At 41.3% G+C, this 22,133-nt stretch overlaps 1 protein-coding gene across 2 annotated transcripts in view; it reads right to left on the bottom strand.

Annotated features, from left to right (window-relative positions):
* Window positions 1–22,133, bottom strand: part of PDSS2 (decaprenyl diphosphate synthase subunit 2) — a 353,108-nt gene that overhangs the window by 61,798 nt on the left and 269,177 nt on the right. For both annotated transcript variants that reach the window (XM_073576076.1, XM_073576077.1), the window contains exon 5: window positions 11,331–11,405. In XM_073576076.1, coding sequence (XP_073432177.1) covers window positions 11,331–11,405 — 75 coding nt within the window. The remainder of the gene's footprint in view (window positions 1–11,330; window positions 11,406–22,133) is intronic.

The raw sequence follows: 22,133 nt of genomic DNA, 5'->3' as shown, positions 1-22,133 counted from the left end.
CCCCTATACAGGGAGCGTTAGGTGCAAGCCCAGGGGTTCGAATACCACGGTAGCCGGAACCAAGAGGGGTGGCTCGGACTGGACTGGAGTGAGATGGGCAGAAGGCTGAAACGCGGGTAAACAGGACCGGAACCGGACTGCAGAAACCAGGCACAGGCAGGCGGAGTGGAGTAGGACTGCCGAAGCAGGTACAGGAAGGCACAGGCTGGCAGGACTGCTGGAACAGGTACAGGCAGGCACAGGCTGGAAGGACCGGAGCAGGACTGCTGGAACAGGCACGGGGAGGCACAGGCAGGCAGGACCGGAGCAGGACTGCTGGAACAGGCACGGGAAGGCACAGGCAGGCAGGACCGGAGCAGGACTGCTGGAACAGGTACAGGAAGGCAGAGGCTGGCAGGAACGAAGCAGGACTGCAAGGAACAGGTACGGGAAGGCACAGGCTGGCAGGACTGCAAGGAAGCACAGAGGGGAGAGAGCAGGAGCCGTGCACAGACAAGGCACGGGGGCCTAAGGCTGAAGATACAACGACGATCAGGCGCCTCCCCTAAGGGAGGGTGGCCTGATATAGGTGAGGATCTGCCCCCATTGGTCCGGTGGTGCTACCGGGTCAGGGCACCGCCTGAGTAGAAGATCAGGCGGGGAGAGCCGGCCGCAGCCTATGGCGCATGAGCAGGAGTCACAGAGACGTCACAGGCCGTGGACCGGTCAGATGAGGACGCCGCCGCTGGAGGAAGGCTGCGGTGCAGGCAGGCACGTAGGAGCGCATGCGACGGGGGCCGTGGCATGGCGCGAGGTGGGGGCCGTGACAGGGCACGAGGTGAGGGCTGTGACAGGGCGCGAGGTGAGGGCTGTGACAGGGCCGTGACACAAATAAAGTCAAATTACCAATGAATGATCAAGGGACTGATTCTTAGCAATCCAATATCAATGTGGCATGACAAGTAAAGAACACCCTTTAAATGAAAGGGACTAATGGGTTGGTAGAAATGATTTCCACCAAAGGAGCAGAACTGATACATGCAATTCCCATTACATTTCTGAACTGTACTGATATCTTTGCTTTACAAGGCTGGGAAATAGTCACCTTTCTGATCAAATAAATGCAAATTTTGAGAAATGCAGTTACCTATTTTATATGCCGTGTTTAATAATAAACAGATTTTATGTTAATGGGCTCATTACTTTGTGAAAAAATTATTCTTGTTGAACTGTTGCCCACTGTAGAAAATGCGACACATGATATGCCTAGAAAAGAATGAAATTCAAGCCCATCTCACTCATATGAAGTATCATCTTTCTAGAAATCAAAACCAGAGACTAAATCAAATTCCTGCAGCAGACTCTAATCTTACTAACTTGAGCACGTGCCAAGACGTGCAATGTTACATGGAGAGGAGGGATCACAAAATTGGAGACTGATTTGAAAAGAAACAATATCTTTTGTAGCAAGAAAGCGTCATATCAAAATTCACCATGCACAGACAGACTATTAATTCAGGAATGGTAAGAAGGTAACATAATGACAGTGCAGAACTTCATGGAAGATAGGATGAACGAGCAGCTCATTATGTCTATAAGCAGGACTTGGTTTGCTGTTTGTAAGCATTCCTATTGTTCATATAAAAATATATTGAAAATATATCAAATGTTCAGTAATTCAACAGTAAATCTACTCTAAATTAACCTATAAAAAGGAAAACAAAAAAAGAAAGCGCTATACCATACCAATTAATCCATTTCCATTGCTCTTCAGAGATAAGGTAACTCAAAACGATAAAGAATAAGAAGCCATCCCATCTCTTGCTCTTACTCCACAGGACTGGTGCATAGCCATTGTGCTGGCAATATTCAAAACTGGCACAAAATGTGAGCCTGAAAACTGAAACTGGAGGCCTGTAAGTTTAGCCTTTATTGTGGGTAAAATATCAACTGTATGAGGGCTTGGTTTTTTTGCAGGTCAAGTTGATGTTTTTCTTGACACCATTTTGGGATAGATACATTTTGATCACTTCTCACTGCATTATTTTTTTTTTTTTAGAAAAGACCATCTCAATTACAGAGTTTTACATTTTCTTCTCTTTATTTATGGATTAGATTGATTAGTCTGGTATATAGGACTTTACGGATGCAGTGATATCAAATATGTACTTTTTTATATCTTTATTTTTTAATGGGGAAAAGAGGATAAATGAACTTTTATTTTTTTTTTTATAACAGTCTACACACTTTAAATGTGTGTGACAGCACAGAATGACAGCAGCATTTATTAGGCTAACAACAGTGAGCAGAACTAAGTTAAGCTCTATCAGCTTCTGCTACAGGCAGATAATGGCTGAAAAACAGAGACATCATCTCTCAAGAATGGAGCGGGCCGAGTCTCTGAGCTCCATGTACAGCAAATGTCAGGAAGTGGATAAAATGTTTGGCCGCTATTTGGACAACCCCTGCTTAAATGAAACCGTGACCCATGTAAAACAGAACTGGTCTGGTAGATAATAATATGTTGTTTTTATTTGACATAAACCATGCCCTAAATCGTGGACAACCCCTTTAAGTTTACTCTTCAAGAACTCACGACAGGTCCTGACTTCTGTATATGCTATAAAAACAACATATGCAGCAATTTCTGAAGCATTAGGAATAATTTAATCACCGGTACAATATTATGGAAAACCTCCAAAATGTACTTGTTGGGAGGTACCAGGAGATGAAAGTTGAGAAATATTGTTCTAAGAAATGTCAAACTGGAATATTGGATTTATGAGGGATTGGTCCTGTTACATTTATGTAATCAGCTTCTATGAAGGCTCGACCAAGGTAAGGCCGTGGATGTTGTCTATTTGGCTCCCGTTCGCAGCAGAGTTTTAGCGGAGTGTCATTAGCATCTCGCATAGGATGCTATACGCTAATGTGACCCTGGCCTAAAGGAGGAAAAAAAATCTGAAATGATTCTTCTTGGTATGCTTTTTTCAACATGACAAAAGCCTAGCATTTTTTTTTAATAGAAGTGTGTACAGTTTTTATAACCATTGTATATCGAGTATATATTGCTGCACTACCAAGAATTAGAATTTTAACCCCTTAACCCCCAAGGGTGGTTTGCACGTTCATGACCGGGCCAATTTTTACAATTCTGACCACTGTCCCTTTATGACATAATAACTCTGGAACGCTTCCATGGATCCTGGTGATTCTGACATTGTTTTCTCATGACATATTGTACTTCATTCTAGTGGTAAAAGTTAATTCATATAACTTGCGTTTATTTGTGAAAAAAAACGGAAATTTGGCGAAAATTTAGCAATTTTCCAACTTTGAATTTTTATGCCTTTAAATCACAGAGATACGGCACACAAAAAACTTAATAAGTAACATCTCCCACATGTTTACTTTACATCAGCACAATTTTGGAACCAAAATTTTTTTTTCTTAGGAAGTTATAAGGGTTAAAAGTTGACCAGCGATTTCTCATTTTTGCAACACCATTTTATTTTTACGGACCACATCACATTTGAAGCCACTTTGAGGGGTATATATGATAGAAAATACCCAAAAGTGACACCATTCTAAAAACTGCACCCCTTAAGGTGCTCAAAACCACATTCAAGAAGTTTATTAACCCCTCAGGTGCTTCACAGGAATTTTTTGAATATTTAAAAAAAAAAATGAACATTTAAATTTTTCACAAAAAAAATACTTCAGGTTCAATTTTTTATACTTTACCAAGGGTAACAGGAGAAATTGGACTGCAAAAGTTATTGTGCAGTTTGTCCTGAGTACGCTGATTCAAACAATATAAGCCAGCTCACCGACTTCCATAGGAGCACGGATCACCATCCTGCAATGGTTGATTCAACGAAGAAAGGAGAAAATTATCCAGCTCCACACGAGAATCGATTTAAGGATTTATTCCAATGAAGACAATGTATAGCTCAACTTCAGGACTGCATCAGCTTACACAGGAGCGACATCAGCGACGCGTTTCGATCGCTACATGCGATCTTTATCAAAGCTGCCATATCAAAATCACACACAGGTTAAAAAGGAGCAAAGACCAATCCTGAGACAAATACAAGTCACATGATTGGAAGGTCCTGTTCCAATAATTCAATAATAACAAACAACGAATTTGTGAAGAATACCTCAATATTGCATATAAAATATACAAAAGAAGGACCACATAAATGTAAAAAACATCTATGATAGAAAAAATTCACAATTTTATCAAAAACAATACAACTTCATATATAAAATCATGAATCATGTGACCATAAAGGCTCACCTCACCAACGCATATATCTATTAGCGGTATTACAAATAGTTATCAAGATTCATGAAAAAACCATGCAAATATATACATACAGAAGTAAAAAACATTATAAACACAAAGATTGCTCTGAAATATTAGTAATGAAACATGATTTCGTTCTTTTTGTTCTTACCCGGGAGGCTTTCTGGATTTTTAACCTGGGAACGAGATTTCCTGATGGATTAAACAAAAAGAACGGAATCATGTTTCATTACTAATATTTCAGAGCAATCTTTGTGTTTATAATGTTTTTTACTTCTGTATGTATAGATTTGCATGGTTTTTTCATGAATCTTGATAACTATATGTAATACCGCTAATAGATATATGCGTTGGTGAGGTGAGCCTTTATGGTCACATGATTCATGATTTTATATATGCAGTTGTATTGTTTTTGATAAAATAGTGAATTTTTTCTATCATAGATGTTTTTCACATTTATGTGGTCCTTCTTTTGTATATTTTATATGCAATATTGAGGTATTCTTCACAAATTCGTTGTTTGTTCTTATTGTATTGGAACAGGACCTTCCAATCATGTGACTTGTATTAGTCTCAGGATTGGTCTTTGCTCCTTTTTAACCTGTGTGTGATTTTGATATGGCAGCTTTGATAAAGATCGCATGTAGCGATCGAAACGCGTCGCTGATGTCGCTCCTGTGTGAGCTGATGCAGTCCTGAAGTTGATCTATTCATTGTCTTCATTGGAATAAATCCTTAAATCGATTCTCGTGTGGAGCTGGATAATTTTCTCCTTTCTTCTGAGTACGCTGATACCTGATATGTGGGGGGGAACCACTGTTTCGGCGCATGGCAGAGCTCAGACGGGAAGGAGCGCCGTTTGACTTTTTCAATGCAAAATTGGCTAGAATTCAGATCGGACACCATGTCGCGATTGGAAAACCCCTGATGTACCAAAACAGTGGAAACCCCCCACAAATGACACCATTTTGGAAACTAGACCCCCCAGGGAACTTATCTAGATGTGTGGTGAGAACTTTGAACCCCCAAGGGCTTCACAGAAGTTTATAACGTACAGCCGTAGAATTAAAAAATCATATTTTTTCCACAAAAATGATCTTTTCACCCTCAATTCTTATTTTTCCAAGGGTAACAGGACCCTAAAAGTTATTGTGCAATTTGTCCTGAGTACGCTGATACCCCACATGTGGGGGTAAACCACTATTTGGGCGCATGGCAGAGCTCGGAAGGGAAGCAGCGCCATTTGACGTTTTTGGCTGGAATCGAGATCGGACACCATGTCGCGTTTGGAAAGCCCCTGATGTTCCAAAACAGTGAAAACTCCCTATAAATTACACCATTTTGGAAACTAGACCCCCCAAGGAACTTATCTAGATGTATGGTGAGCACTTTGAACCCCCCAGTGCTTCACAGAAGTTTATAACGCCCGGGCGTGAAAATAAAAAAATCATATTTTTTCAACAAACATGATCTTTTAGTCACCAATTTTTTTATTTTCCCAAGGGTAAGAGGAGAAATTGGACCACAAAAGTTGTTGTCTAATTTGTCCTGAATACGCTGATACCTCATATGTGGGAGAAAACTACTGTATGGGCACACGTCGGGGCTCGGAAGGGAAGTAGTGACGTTTTGGAATGCAGACTTTGATGGAATATTCTGCGGGTGTCATGTGCGTTTGGAGAGCCCCTGATGTGTCTAAACTGTGGAAACCTCCCACAAGTGACACCATTTTGGAAACTAGAGCCCCCACGTAACTTACCTAGATGTGTGGTGAGCACTTTGAACCCCCAAGTGCTTCACAAAAGTTTATAACGCCCGGGCATGAAAATAAAAAAATCATTTTTTTTCCACAAAAATGATATTTTTGCCCCCAATTTTTTATTTTCCTAAGGGTAACAGGAGAAATTTGACCCCAAAAGTTGTTTTGCAATTTGTCCTGAGTACGCTGATACCCTATATGTGGGGGTAAAACACTGTTTGGGCGCATGGCAGAGCTTGGAAGGGAAGGAGCACCATTTGACTTTTTCAAAGCAGAATTGGCTGGAATGGAGATCAGACGCCATGTTGCATTTGGAGAGCACCTGATGTGCCCAAACAGTGGAAACCCCCCCAATTCTAACTCCAACCCTAACCCCAACACACCCCTAACCCTAATCTCAGCCCTAACCCTAGCCCTAACGGGAAAATGGAAATACATTTTTTTTATTTTATTATTTTCCCCTAACTAAGGAGGTGATAATGGGGGGTTTGATTTACTATTTATGGCGGTTTTTATGTTTGGCGGCTGTCACACGCTAAAAGACGTTTTTTATTGTAAAAATAGTTTTTTGCATCACCACATATTGAGAGCTATAATTTTTCCATATTTTGACCCACTGAGTCATGTGAGGTCTTATTTTTTGCGGGACGAGTTGACGCTTTTATTGGTATCATGTTCAGGCACATGACATCTTTTGATCGCTTTTTATTCTGATCTTTGGGGCGCAGAATGAACAAAAACCAGCGTTTCATGAATTTCTTTTGGGGGGTGCGTTTACACCGTTCCGCGTGCGGAAAAATTGATAAAGCCCTTTTATTCTTCGGGTCAGTACGGTTACAGCGATACCTCATTTAGGTTGTTTTTTATGTTTTGGCGCTTTTATGCAATGAAAACAATTTTATATAAAAATAATTATTTTTGCATCGCTTTATTCTGCGCAGGGCTGTGGAGTCGGAGTCGGAGTCGTGGAGTCGGTGCTCATTTTGGTGGAGTCGGAGTCGGAGTTGGAGTCGGTATAAAATGGACCGACTCCGACTCCTAAAATATATAATAAATTGGGTACAGTAATTCAATGCAGGATGTGCTGAATATTTTTTCATAGGAGTTTGGGAAAGTTATGAAATGTCCTATAAATGGCTGTTATATTCCTGATCTAAGGCTACATTCACACACAGCGTTTTTCCTGTGTTTTTTGAGGATACGTTTTTCAGCTGCAAAAGCTGATCATCTTTTTAAAAAACTGCATCACCTGAAAGGTTTTTGAGCTCATAGATAATGTTTTCAATAGCAAAAGCAGATTAGAAATCTGCTCTATCTATCCATTTATCCATATCTGTCTATCCATATCGTATCTGTACCAAAAAGAATGAAAACTGGGTAGTACACCAATATATATTCTGTTCTATATAAATATCTTGATTATTGGATCATAAAAATGATTAAATGTCTGAGGTTCACATTGTACTACAATAAATTTTTCACTTAAATATAAGCAATATGTGTGGGAGTCGGAGTCGGAGTCGTGGAGTCGGAGTTTGAGTCGGAGTCGGTGTAAGGGAAATTGAGGAGTCGGAGTCGTAGTCGCAGGTTTGGCTTACCGACTCCACAGCCCTGATTCTGCGAGCTATAACTTTATTATTTTTTCACAGATGATGCTGTATGGCGGCTCGTTTTTTGTGGGACAAGATGACGTTTTCAGCGGTACCATGCATATTTATATGCGTCTTTTTGATCGCGCGTTATTGCAGTTTTTGTTCGGCGGTATGATAATAAATCATTACTTTTTGCTTCGTCTTTTATTTTTATTTTTTAAGGGGTTCGCTAAAGGGTTAACTAATGAGACAGTTTTATAGGACGGGTCGTTACGGACGCGGCGATACCTAATATGTGTACTTTTATTGTTTTGTTTTTATTTCCAAAAAATGAATTTATTTAGGGAATATTTTTTTTTTTTTTTTTAATTTATTTAGCGATTTTTTAAAAATTATTTTTACACTTTATTACATTGTTCCAGGTGGGACATCACTGTCCTGTGACAGATCACCACGTTGGCACCGCTGATCGCTGTGACGTACTATCCCGTCCCTGGGAATTAAGTCATATGACAGAAAGGGGTTAAATAAGCAAATGAGGTGTTCAGTGATCTAGGTGTGAGAGAGCACTTATGCTATGTGCACATGTTGCAGATTTTTTTGCGGATCCGCAGCGTTTTTTCCACACGGAATTGCAACAAATCCGCAAAGGGTAGCTCAAGCAATGTTAATCAATGGGAATCCAGAATTGGCGCGCACATACTGCGGAAAATTCCGCACTGATTCGCAGCATTTTATTTTCTGCAGCATGTCAATTAATTTTGCGGATCTGCAGCATTTCTACACCCATTGACTTCAATTGAGTCATACAAATCTGCAGCAAAACCGAATGTGTACAAAGGTTTGCGGATTTGCTGTGGAGCTGCGTGCCAAAAACGCTACAGAAAGGAAGAAGGAAGAGCGGGCAGATGTCTGCCTGCGGGCATCTGTGTATGTAGCCAGGCATCGTCTGATTGGACTACTACTCCGATGTGGCTATGTATGCTGTCAAATATAACAGTGGCAGCATGAGCCGATGATGGAACAGTAGTCCCATCATCTGGCGACTGTGTTCAACTGTAAAACAAAAAAACAGAAAATTCATACTCAAACACCTAATCCCCGACACCCACATCTCCTGCAACAAAAATAAAATAATGAACCAACATATACTTACCTATCCGCCGTAGTCCATTTAATAACGAGTGTCTGACAATGATCTCACGTGTAGAACAGTCACATTGGAAGATGTGACTGCTCTACCCGGCCTCTGGTGAAACACTGATAGGAGGTGATCCTCCCGCAGTGTATCATTGCACCGCAGTGAGAGCTCACCGGAGTTCGTGCTGTCATTTGCGGCACCGCTGTCTGAGAAAATTCTCACGCAGCAGTGCCGTAAAGTGAGAGGACGAACTCCGGTGAATTCTCAGTGATGCACTGCAGGAGCGATTATATCCTGTCAGTGTATCATTGGAGGCCGAGTAGACCGGTCACATCTCCCGATGTAACTGTGCTACACGTGAGATCGTCCTGGGACACTCGGTAAATGGACTACGTCGAACAAGGAGTATTTATTTTGGTTTATTATTTTATTTTCGTTGCAAGGGGGTCGGGGATTAGGCTGTAAGATGCGCCATTTCTGGGGTGGCTGGGAGCTGATGTTTTTAGCCTGAGGGGTGCCAATATAAATGCCCCCTTCCCAGGCTATTAAAATCAGCCCACAGCTGTCTGCTTAGCCTTTGCTGGTTCAATTTTATAGGGGGACACCATGTCAATTTTTTCCTGGGGTCCCCTGTAAAGGCTAAGCAAACATCTGTGAGCTGATATTTAAAGCCTGGGAGCCATTACGGCTATTGGCTCCTTCCCAGAGTATTAACATCAGCCCTCAGCTTTCCCTCTGCTAGTTATGAAAATTACGCGGGAGCCCAGGCAATTTTTTTAATTAAAAAAAAACAACAAAAACAGATATTGCGTTTCATGCAAATTTTGCGTGTGTGTGTGTCTTTTATTTAACTCTTTATGTACCATTTTATTAATGAGCGTGTCTGGCTGACACATACATACTGTATGTATATACAGTGAGGAAATAAGTATTTAGTCAGCCACCAATTGTGCAAGTTCTCCAACTTAAAAAGATGAGAGAGGCCTGTAATTGACATCATATGTAGACCACAACTATGAGAGTTAAAATGAGAAAACAAATCCAGAAAATCACCTTGTCTGATTTGGAAAGATTTATTTTGCAAATTACGGTGGAAAATAAGTATTTGGTCACCTAAAAACATGCAAGATTTCTGGCTCTCACAGACCTGTAACTTCTTCTTTAAGCGGCTCCTCTGACTACTACTCATTACCTGTAGCAATGGCACCTTTTTGAACTTGTTATCAGTATAAAAGACACCTGTTCACAACCTCCAAGCAATAATAAGAAAATGGAAGCCATACAAGACCACTGATAATCTCCCTTGATCTGGGGCTCTATACAAGATCTTACCCCCTGGGGTTAAAATGATCACAAGAACAGTGAGCAAAAATCCCAGAACCAAACAGGCGGGACCTAGTAAATGATCGGCATAGAGGTGGGACCACAGTATCAAAGGCAACCATCAGTAACACACTATGCCACCAGGGACTCAGATCCTGCAGTGCCAGACCTGTCCCCCTGCTTAAGCCTGTACATGTCCGGGCCTGTCTGAAGTTTGCTAGAGAGCATTTGAATTATCCAGAAGAGTATTGGGAGAATGTCAAATGGTCTGATGAAACCAAAGTAGAACTGTTTGGTAGAAACAAAACTCGTCTTGTTTGGAGGAGACAGAATGTTGTGTTGCATCCAAAGAACACCATACATACTGTGAAGCATGGGGGTGGCAACATCATGCTTTGGGTCTGTTTCTTTGCGTGGCAACGTTTCGGATGTGAAATCCTTTTTCAAGGCTTGAAAAAGAATTTCACGTCCGAAACATTACCACACCACTGGGCATTAAAGTTCACTTTTTTCGACTTCATGTGCTGTTTCCCTGTTTTTTGCTATATATATATATATATATATATATATATAATATTCATTTATATGTTTTGTGTGTGCAAACATTATATTTGAACATGGTATGTAATGATATTGCATGAAAAATAACGCATGAAAATCCGCTTCAAAAACGCAAAAAAAGTGCGGAATTTCAACTGCGTTTTCTGCCAAAAGTGGCAGAATCCGTGCAGAATTTTACTAAAGCAAATCTGCAACGTGCGCACATAATCTTAAGGAGTCACTGCCTCCAGAACTTGTTTCCCCACCCAGAACCAGCCTCTTTAGCTTGATAGCTTGCTGACTCTGACTTCAGGCACAAAGTAGACAGTGAGATACCTATCAAGCTTAAGAAGCCGATGCTGGGCAGGACAAAAAGCTCTGGAGGCAGTGGCTTTGTCATGCCCAAAACACTTAACCTCTAATTTGCATGTAAATGAAAATGGTAATTACTGGGAAATGCAGTGGCAGATAGAATATATACATTTGAAATATCTGCATACCCATATATGTGATTTGGGTGGGAGGGGATTTGTTAATAACAGATTCACTTTGAAGAAAAACATACATTACAAAATACACACACTTTTATAAAGCAATGCCAGCAATTTAATGCTGGGAATTTAAAGGTACAGTAGAACCACTGCAAATAATGAACATATCTTATGAACATAATTTGATACTCACCTCTGGCAAATATGAATTTTCATAGTATATACCTTGCACCAGGTCACCAATGGCACTAGATATTAACTCTACAACCTGCAAGAAGATGAATATGATGAGTTCATGAGATCAAATACCAAACTAAATTAGTAATAAATTACGTTGAAGAAATGGTATTACTTATAGTTTGAGCCTACATATAAAAAGTAACAGTGTGGCTTAATTCTTTTTTTGTAACCTCTGTATGGCTTTGGACCAATTTTTTTTGATGATCTCATTTAGAAACGACCCCCTTATACTAATGGAATGAAGCGATTTTAAAAATTATCTCAATTTATCTTATAATTTTTCTTCTAAATATAGTACAGCATTAAAAGCATAAAAAGAAGGTATTCATGTTGCTAAACTAAAATTTGCGTCAGCCTTAGAAAAATTTAAGAACAGCAAATTTCAAACTCAGTCCTCCAAGAATCTCATGAAGACAACCCCTGTATGGATGCCTTTGTAAGACACATGGACTTCATAGAAGGAATACGGATTGGAGCTTTGTGGCAACATTTTTATGAATAGATTGATGAACAAAGGTGTAGTGTTTTTTGTTTCTCAGGTTTCCATTTCGGGACTAAGTCTGATTACTTGGATCACGTTGGACCTTTTTTTCCCCTTAAAGGGAATCTGTCACCCCATTTTAGCCCTATCAGCTGCCGGCACCACCATCAGGGGCTTATCTACAGTATTCTGTAATGCTGTAGATAAGCCCAGATGTAACCTGAAAGATAAGAAAAACAAGTTAGATTATACTCACCCGGGCGTCCGGTCTGGCACATCCCATCTTCATACGAATGATGTCCTCCTCCTTACTTCTCCCTCGGCTCCTGTGCAGGCGTACTTTATCTGCCCTGTTGAGGGCAGAGTAAAGTACTGCAGTGCGCAGGCGCCGAACCTCTCTGACCTTTCCCGGCGCCTGCGCACTGCAGTACTTTACTCTGCCCTCAATAGGGCAGATAACGTACACCTGCGCAGGACCCAAGGGAGAAATAAGGAGGACAGCATCGTATGAAGATGGGAGGCGCCGGACAGGACCACGACACCCACCGCACCTGCCCCCGCATGAGTATAATCTAACTTAATTTTTGTATCTTTCAGGTTACATCGGGGGCTTATCTACAGCATTACAGAATGCCCCTGATGGCGGTGGCCGCAGCTTATAGGGCTAAAAATAAGTGACAGATTTCCTTTAAATTAGTGAACAAGGGATAGTGTGTGTGTGTGGGGTCTTTATCCAAGTAAAGTGTTTATTTTCTGTGTGTTTTTAATTTTTAGTACAGAGTTAGAAATGGGGGTGTCTGATAGACACCTCTTCATTACGAACCCCAGGGCTTCATGCCAGCTGTGATTTTTGGCAAATCACAGCCCCCATCAAGCCAAATACCATTTCCCCGATTGCCACCACACCAGAGTAATCGGGAAGAGCTGGTCAAAGCGCCAGAATTGGCACATCTAATGGATGTGCGACTGCGGGCTTGTATTTTTAGGCTGGGAATGGCCCAATAACCACAGACCTTCTCAGACTGTCGGATTTACCTTTGCTGGTTATCAAAAATAGGGGGGGACCCCACCTTTTGTTTCCAATTATTTATTTAAGCAATTCTTCTTTGTTTGATGGCTTATGAGTATCCATCTTCCTCTTGATTACATTCCAGAGGTTTTCAATGAGCTTCAGGTCTGATGATTGGGCTGACCATGACAGGGATTTGACGTGGTGGCCCCTCATCCACACATTGATTGACCTAGCTGTATGGCATGGCGCATTGTCCTACTGGAAAAAACAGTCCTCAGAGTTGGGCAAAACTGAAAATTAGACTCATCAGAGAAGATTACCTTACTCCAGTCCTCTATGATCTCATCCTTATGGTCTCTGGCAAACTTCAGACTGGTTCTCCTTTGCTTCTCATTGATGAAAGTCTTTTTTCTACATTTACATGACTTGAGCCCTGCCTCTAGGAGCCTGTTACGAACTGTTCTTGCCGTGCACTTCACCCCAGGTGCCATTTGCTATTCCTTTTGTAGGTCACTTGATGTCATCCTGCGGCTGCTGAGTGACATTCGAATAAGTTGACGGTCATCCCGGTCAGTGGAGAGTCATTTTCGCCCTCTGCCGGTCTAAAGCTTGTCAACAGTGGGATGACTATTATGCTATATTTGATCAAATACAGTATTACTAAGAACTCTGATTTAAATGCACTTTCGCTTTTTATTTATTTAATTACAGCAGGGTTGTTCTCATTTTGTCTTTTGTAGGTTTTGTATGCTTTATGGCCAATGTGAACATGCGTTTACGTGCTGCATGCCCACCAACTCAAACCAAGCTCAATTTTTGTTTTTTTCTTTGTATTTTTGCATTCTGTGCAAGTTGGGGTGTGGCCTCCCTCTCCTGAGCTGGAAATTGTATTTAAAGCCTTCCCCTGACTGGTGTCCACTGGTTGGGACCCAGTCCTTTTGTCTGCCCTTATTCACGCACTGAGGTCAACTTTGACACATGATAAGGTTTTTGATATTAGACAGTGTAGGACTGCCCCGATCAGAGTAACCTTGTCGACAGTGAGATTTGCTTTGCTTTTATGCTATATTTGATCAAATACAGTATTACCAAGAACGCTGAATTACTTAAATGCACTTTTGCTTTTTATTTAATTACAGCATAGTTTTTCTCTTTTTGTCTTTTGTAGGTTTCGGTCTGTAGCTTTGTTGTCCCCAGTGTCTGCTGCTTGACCTTGTTGTAATGGACTACCGTCTTAGAAATTTTAAGGATGGAGGCAACATGATTCTCACTGTATCCCTCTGCTAGTAAAGCCAGAATTGAACCCTTCTTTTCAACTCCTTTGGCATGGTTAAAAGTTATTTTTTCATTCCTATTACTTTTGGGATATTACTAGCACTTGTTTTGCCATCCAGCTTGTCCTATTGCAAAGGAATTGTGAACACCACGGCAGGGTTTTTTATACTTTCCTTCGTTAAATAAGATTTGGTTCAAGTGATCACCTAATCAGAAGCACATCAAGTAGAATGAGGTGTACTATGGTTGGAATTCAACAGGCACTGGAATGGAATGGCTGTCAGACATGTAGAGAAGCTGATTTTTATAAAACTGTGCAGTGGTCTCTTAATTTTTTTGCCAGAGTTGTATATTAGTGAAGACATCGTAATGTATGGGCTTCTGGTGCTAAATATTAGTGAAGATATTGGAGCGTAGTCATTTTGGACAACACTGGATCATTCAGAGATCCACAATGAACTTCTGGAGTGAGTTTGCTGCACTGAAAGTAAAGGGGCAGAATAATATTGCACGCCTCACTTTTCAGTTTTTGAATTTCCACAAAAATTTTAATTAACCAATAAATTTCGTTCAACTTGACAATTGTGTTTCACTTGTTTTTGATTCTTCACCAAAAATTTACATTTGGTATCTTTATGTTTGAAGCATGATATGTGGGAAAAGGTTGAAAAGTTCCAGGAGGCCGAATACTTTCGCAAGGCACTGTATGCACACTGTGTATACATTTATGTATGTGTATGCATGCGCTCAGTGAACACATGCGCATGTGCTGTGTCTGTCTGTAACATACAGTGGTTGTGTCATATACTGTTTGTATGTAGCATCCATTTATAAATCTCAGCTGCACAGACAAGAGTTCATAGGTAGAGATGGGCGAACCCGAACAGTAAAGTGCCCCACTCCATAATATACCTGTGATGCCACGGGTGACTGGATACTCCGCCTCCAGCAGGGCGGATTTCTATGACACCCGTGACCCTGGATACACCGCCTCCAGCAGGCGAATTTCAATAATTACACTTGTATCTGGATACACCGCCTCCAGCAGGGCGAATTTACAGAGTTAAGGGAAACACCAGGGAAACCAATACAATGGAGGGCCCTGCAATAGGGAACGGGGACGTGGAGACCTCCTGTACTCCCCTGAGTCAGTGTCTCTACTCTCCTGACGGTCCCTAGGCAGATTCCGCACGAGTAGGATACCTAAAAACCCTAGCTCGCCCTGCAACTTTCCCTTTCTAATGAATTGGACGGTGCAGAAACTAATCCCACCACTGCACTAAAACACACATCAGGAAAGTTACAAAACAGGGAAAAACCACTTAGCTTTGCTCTGTTGCTATTGCTCCCAGCAACAGAGTCCATCACCTGAGTGCAGCTTTCCTCCTGAATAGCTGCTACTTCACCAAAGCTTTGTCAGAGCTGCAAGGAACTCCTCACTGTAGCTCCTTCCACACTGAGCTGAAAGGAACTCTTCTCTAGCTCCTTCCTCCACCAAGGATGGTTGGAAATGACCAATATCACCAACAGTGAGTGAGACCACCTGACTCTTCTATATAGGCAAGAGCCAGAGCCATAACACCTGCTAGTGATTCCCGTGTAATAATACTAGCCACCACCATAGGCAAAACTAGAACTAAAGACACCACTGTGTAATGACCCTAATGGCCACCAGGGGCAAAACTAACTTTAAGCAAACCGCTTAATGGAAAAAAAAGTTACATGTGCTTTTATCTGTCACAATCCAGCATGGATCGTGACAGTACCTCCATATGCTGATCCTCTCCAAAATATCCCCCCAAACTACCACTTTCAATAATATTCAGTCTGACCTCAATGCACCCTAAATGTTTGCGTGTGATGGTGCAACATGTTAGCATTTGGGGTCCAATTTTAAACTTTTGCACAGGTACCCACTTTGTTGAAAACTGGCCCTGGATGCAATACCCAGAGAATCTAACCATGGCCGCCATATGTTTTCATATTTTTGGAAAGCATTTCTTTTTTCCTTTATAGGTTTATGTCATTATTGTTCTTTCTACTTCAGTATCTATACTGATGGAGAAATAGAATCCAACCTATGAAACACTCAGAATTCTTGCTTGGAAAAGTATACAAAATATGCCTATCGTAATGTGAGAATCCGAATCCACACCCTCACCCACTTATGTTATACCGTTGATTGATAAAATTATCTTAGAAGAGATGCAAATGTTTCAAAATATATTTTGAACAATTTCTAAGCGGTATCTATTGTGAAATACAACAGGATATACAAATTTTATAGTTTTATGGGTAACTGTAATTCAAATGTTTAACAGCCCTGCATTTTAAAAAACACATAAAAACGATAAGAAAGATAATTATTTCTGTTCATGTGGGAAAAGGACAGTATACATACAGTGCTGAATGCAATTATTAAAAATGCCCTTAGGCAACTCCATCTGCTCTAATATGGTAGTGTTTGCTGCAGGGTGATGCCAGCCATCTGAAGATCATTTGCTGCCTTCTGCCATCTCTCTAAGTAGTAGGACAACATACCCAACAGACAGTACAATAGCACTAACTAACCTGATCCCATAACCAATGCTTAGCATATCCAGGCCTTTAGAAAAGGAAGATTACATCACAACACAGAAAGTTTTACCATTGCATTCTAAGTACTAAACCAAAACCTTCAATTTGGAGATGATTGTAGATTCATACAATTCTTTTACATTTTTTTCATATTCTGTCCATTTCAGATTAGAAGCAGAACTGTGTGGCTAAATTATTAAAAATGTACAGTTATTATTGCTATCATAATTGATTACTAACTCTGCTTTATGAAATAAAGGAGATGGTGTCCACAACCAGGGCTGTGGAGTCGGAGTTGGAGCTCATTTTGGTGGAGTCGGAGTCTGTATAAAATGGTCCGACTCCAACTCCTAAAATATATAATAAATTGGGTACAGTAGTTCAATGAAGAATGTGCTGAATATTTTTTCATAGGAATTTGGGAACGTTATGAAATGTCCTAATGGCTGTTCTAAGGCTACATTCACACACTGCGTTTTTGCTGCGTTTTTTGAGGATACGTTTTTCAGCTGCAAAAGTAGATCAGCTTTTAAAAAAAACCTCATCACCTGAAAGGTTTTTGAGCTCAGAGATAATGTTTTCAATAGCAAAAGCAGATTAGAAATCTGCTCTATCTATCCATTTATCCATATCTGTCTATCCATATCTTATCTGTACCAAAAAGAATGAAAGCCGGGTAGCACACAGACTACCACTCCTTTTTTTTAAGCACCAGTCAGGTACACCTCATAGCTGCCCAAAAGGACGCCCAGGACAAGCATTGCTCGTCTTCAGTAACACATCAACATCAATTGATAGTTGGAATAAATAGACTGCATTCACCACATCTTAAGGTGCAGGCTTTATTTTCAAGTGTAGGGGTGTGCAGTATAAGGTGCTGCAGCAGCTGAGGTGTGCAGTATGAGATTCTGCGGAACAGTATGAGGTTCTGACCCCCCCACTAGATTTGATCCTGACTAAAACCGTTTCTTATAGATATGGCGAACCCTCAGGTAACCCTAAATGAAGGTCAATGGACACAGGTGGCTGAATTGAAGGAATTGCTTAATCACCTATTTACCGTGACTAAAAAATTACAAGCTGAGAATTTAACTCCTGGCATTTTCATAAGGGGGTGGAAGAACTTGCTATTTTGCCTGTCCCAAAGAGGAGATTTAATCGCTGATGGCATTTCTGCTTCAATGAAACGGAGAGAGACACAGCTATTGGAAAATAAAATTTTTCTGGCAGCTGTTTATGTGGACCCAAGTCATGGTATATTGCTTGATGATCAACAGCTTACTAAAGGAAAAGAAGCTCTGACTGAGGTAGCAGTTAGGATGAGTGGCCTACTGGAGGACTGCCAGGCGCAAGAGGACTTGGTTCCTGACAGTGCTACTGCTGCCATATCTTCATCCTCATCAGATGAGGAGTTTGACTTTGACAAGTATTTGGATGATATGGAGCAGGCAAAGCGTTGCTGCAAGGAAAAAGATTTCAGTCCGTCTCCTATAGCAAGCAGAGTGACCATATTTCAGCAAAATGTTTCACTTGCTCTCAAAGAAAAAGAAAAATTCAACCGTTCATCAAAACTGACTGTGCATGAGGCAATTCCTTTATACTTGGAAATTGTTAGAGATGTTGCCCATGTGGTTACGGCTTTGCCTCCAACCCAAGTTAGTGTAGAGAGGTTGTTCTCTGGCCTTAAAATTATTAGGTCAGATTTTAGGTAATCTACGAATGAGGATCTGATGGAGGCAATTCTATTTCTTAGAATAAATTCATAGACTGCATAAATGTTATTTAGTATGTTTTTGTTGAAAACTGTTTTTTGCCACTTACATAGTTTCTTACATAGTGTTATATATACTGTATATATATATAAATATATGTAATCGATATACAGTGTATTACATATTTACAATTTATTACAGTTTTTTGTGTTCTAAAGTTGTATTCCAATAAATATATATTATGTTCTATCTAAATGTCGATTATTGTATCATAAAAATGATTAAATGTCTGATGTTCACATTGTACTACAATAAATTTTTCACTTAAATATAAGCAATATATGTTGGAGTCGGAGTCGTGGAGTCGGTGGAAGGGAAATTGAGGAGTCGGAGTCGCAGGTTTGGCTTACCGACTCCACAGCCCTGTCCACAACAAAAATGACAGTAAAAACCTTTGTAATAACCAATTTCTACAGTGGTAGCAATGCAGGGGATATGAACACTAGCTGCCAGTTTCTACAGGTTACAGAGCATCACTGAGGACCCAGCACTCATACTCCTTGTGATTAGGTTATCAGTTGTGGGTATAAGGATCCCATTACACATAGCGACGCTCCAGCGATCCCGACGATACGACTCAGACCTCGATATATGGTAGTTCTGAGTCACCAACGAGGTTGCTCGTCGTTGTTATGGTGTCAAAGACAGCGATGCATGCTGGCCAGCGGGGCATCAACGATCAAAAAATGGGCTAGGACATTCGGGCACGATCAGCGATATCGCAGCGGGGGGCCGGTCGCCGCTATGTGTCACATGTAGCGAGATCGCTGGCGAGGTCGCTGTTGCGTCACAAAACCTGTGACGTTTCAGCGATCTCGCTAATGATCTCGCTATGTGTGAGGTACCCCTAAGAACCACTCGATTAAGTAAAGACATGACTTTATAACATGAAAGTCAGTCAATCTGGAAAATTAGTAGGTATCCTCTAGTGCAGTCATGAAAGGCATCACTCCCTATGCTGAAGTTAACTCTCACAAGCACTGATCCCAGAAAGGAAGACCAAGCATTACATCTGATGCAGAAAATAAGTTCATCAGTTATCAGCCTCAGAGAATGCAAATCAACAGCACATCAGATAAAAGTCCTCGAATGATGCACAAACATCAAGTAGCAGGCATATCTCAACATAATGTCATGATTCATCCACTCAGTGTATCTTGGACGCATTTAGTGAAAGCTCAGTCATCCAATCTAGTGCAGGGGCATGCTGAGCTATCAGTATGTTGACAAACAGCTCAGCCGTCCAATCTGAGACTGGGAGGTGCTGAGCTTCCTACATGTGTTCCCTGTTATGGCTTATTACCCAGCTACTTAGCTAAGGTGTCAGTCCAAGATCTCTGCCAATCATGGCATTTGAGCAGTGATGGATGTTTGCCTTGTATTTCTGTGCTCTGTGTGTTGAACTATTGCTGCCTGACCTTGGACCTGGTTCTGTGCATGCGTTTGCCTAGCCCCTTTTCTCTGATCTGCCATCTTCCTGGCATTCTGACCACGTACACCTGACTACTAGAGTTGAGCGACTTTGGTCGGATCGGGTTTCGTGAAACCCGAATGAAACAAAATAAGTTTCAGATGAAACTCGTCCGACTAGAGCAAAACAAAGTCGGAGTTTCGTCCGAAACCCGACCCCAATGCAAGTCAATGGGAAATAAAAGTCGGACGAAACTCCGACTTTTTTTGCTCTAGTCGGACGAGTTTCATCTGAAACTTATTTTGTTTCATTCGGGTTTCACGAAACCCGATCCGACCAAAGTCGCTCAACTCTACTGACTACACCTGTGCCTTTCCCCTTTAGTTTACGACATGCTCTCTTGGCACCAGACCCCGAAATGTTTGACTACCCTTTGATATACACCTTCCCACCTGCTTCTTTTCCATCTATCTCCACCCTTCTACAATGCACCGAATACCTGTACTTGGTTTGAACAGTCATTCTCTGCTGACAATAGTCCCTTTATACTGTTTTGTCCACTCATCGATTAGGAACCACACAAGTTGATATGCAAGTGTTGGGGGTGTATGTGCAACAAGCATGTAACTGTGGTCTGAAAAAAATTCCTGAGAAAGGTGTCCAGGTTCATGTTATTTGGTGAATAGGCCTCCGAGTTCCAACAAGAAGCTGCTGATAATTCTCAAATTGTTCTTCTCAGTGGCAGACACTGAGACTTAGCAAGAACAGCATATGGGTCTCTTTTCAACATCATCCTGCAGTACATCACTCCTTTAAGCTCCCACTATACACAACCCAATCCTGCAGTTTATCATTCCAGCTAGCCTACTATATACATCCCCATCCTGCTGTATATCTCTGCTTTCACCTCCTTCTATACAGTATATATATGTAGCCCCATCCTGTGCTACATAGATCCCATCTCAGCCCTATATTTAGTCAGCCCCATACTACAGATTCTTACTCCTGCCCCATCATGCAGTATTAGTTAATTTCAGACCCATCTTTATACAGCCTCTTCCAGCTGTAAGTTTCTACTTTCATCCCCTTTATATATTAACTTATCCTGCAGAATATCTCTCCTTCTAACCCCCTTTATATACACAGTCCCATCCTGTTATGAATGTCTCTTTGCAGCCCTCTATATTTGAAAGCCCCGTACTACAGATTATCACTTGTGTAAGTCCCATATATACAGCCCCATCCAGCAGTATATCTCTCCTTCCAGAGCCTTTATATACAGTCCCATCCTGCAGTATATCTCTCCTTCCAGAGCCTTTATATACAGCCCTATCCTGTAGTATATCAATCTTCAGCCCCAACCTGCAGGACATCACTCCTCTAAGCTGCCAGGCACACTGTTATTCCCTGGTGTGATCTCTCTCCAGTGAAATAAAGGCGGCTCTGCCCCGTTAATTCCCTCACAGGAGCAGTTCGATTGTAGACATGTCCGAGCTATGTTGTCAGGAAGCCAGCTGAAGGAGTTTGCACTGGGCATGATTGACCAGGAACATTAGAACTACAGAACGGTTCAGAAGGCAACTAGAGGGTAAAAAGTGCACGTAGGATCATCTTTTGGTCAGTGATATGTGCAAATTGGGGCAGATTTAAAACGGAGTTATATTTGTAAAGTTAATAAATATATGTGTTCATTATTATAAGGCCACATTGTTATTTTGGGAATAACCTTTTAAATACAGGTTCCTCACTGCATGTGAATGTAACTGTGAATACACGAGGGTCAGTGGTTGCTCTCGTCCACTGGCCTGGCTATCTTTAGAAAGACTGCATGGACCAGGGCTCATCTCACTGAAAACCCGCTCTCAATTCCCATGGGCAGAATACTACTCAGACAACACAAGATGAAAGTAAAACAGTGTGGCAATACTTTATTGAACCACCAACAGATAACATACAGAACAGTCCCAGCAAATACACAAGATGATGCAAATTACAGAGTCTCACCCTTCCACTGGCTCGCTGGGATTAGAGCACCTGTTACTTCGGAGCTTCCAGGGCTGACTACCCCCACTAGTGGCACCCTGCTTTTGGCAGGCACCCACAGAGAGGAGGTAAGGACAAGCTTAGGAAGCTGACAGTCCATTAAGTTAAGTGGCCAGGTGACCTGATTGTCCCAACCGGGCTTCTTTGGAGGTGTCCAAGGGGCCAGGTGACTGGATAGTCCAAAC

The sequence above is a fragment of the Dendrobates tinctorius genome, unplaced genomic scaffold, assembly GCF_039654945.1.
Source record: "Dendrobates tinctorius isolate UK_male_01 unplaced genomic scaffold, ASM3965494v1 ptg000046l, whole genome shotgun sequence".
In the NCBI taxonomy this organism is placed as follows: Eukaryota; Metazoa; Chordata; class Amphibia; order Anura; family Dendrobatidae; genus Dendrobates; species Dendrobates tinctorius.
This window is presented reverse-complemented; position numbering and strand designations above follow the sequence as displayed.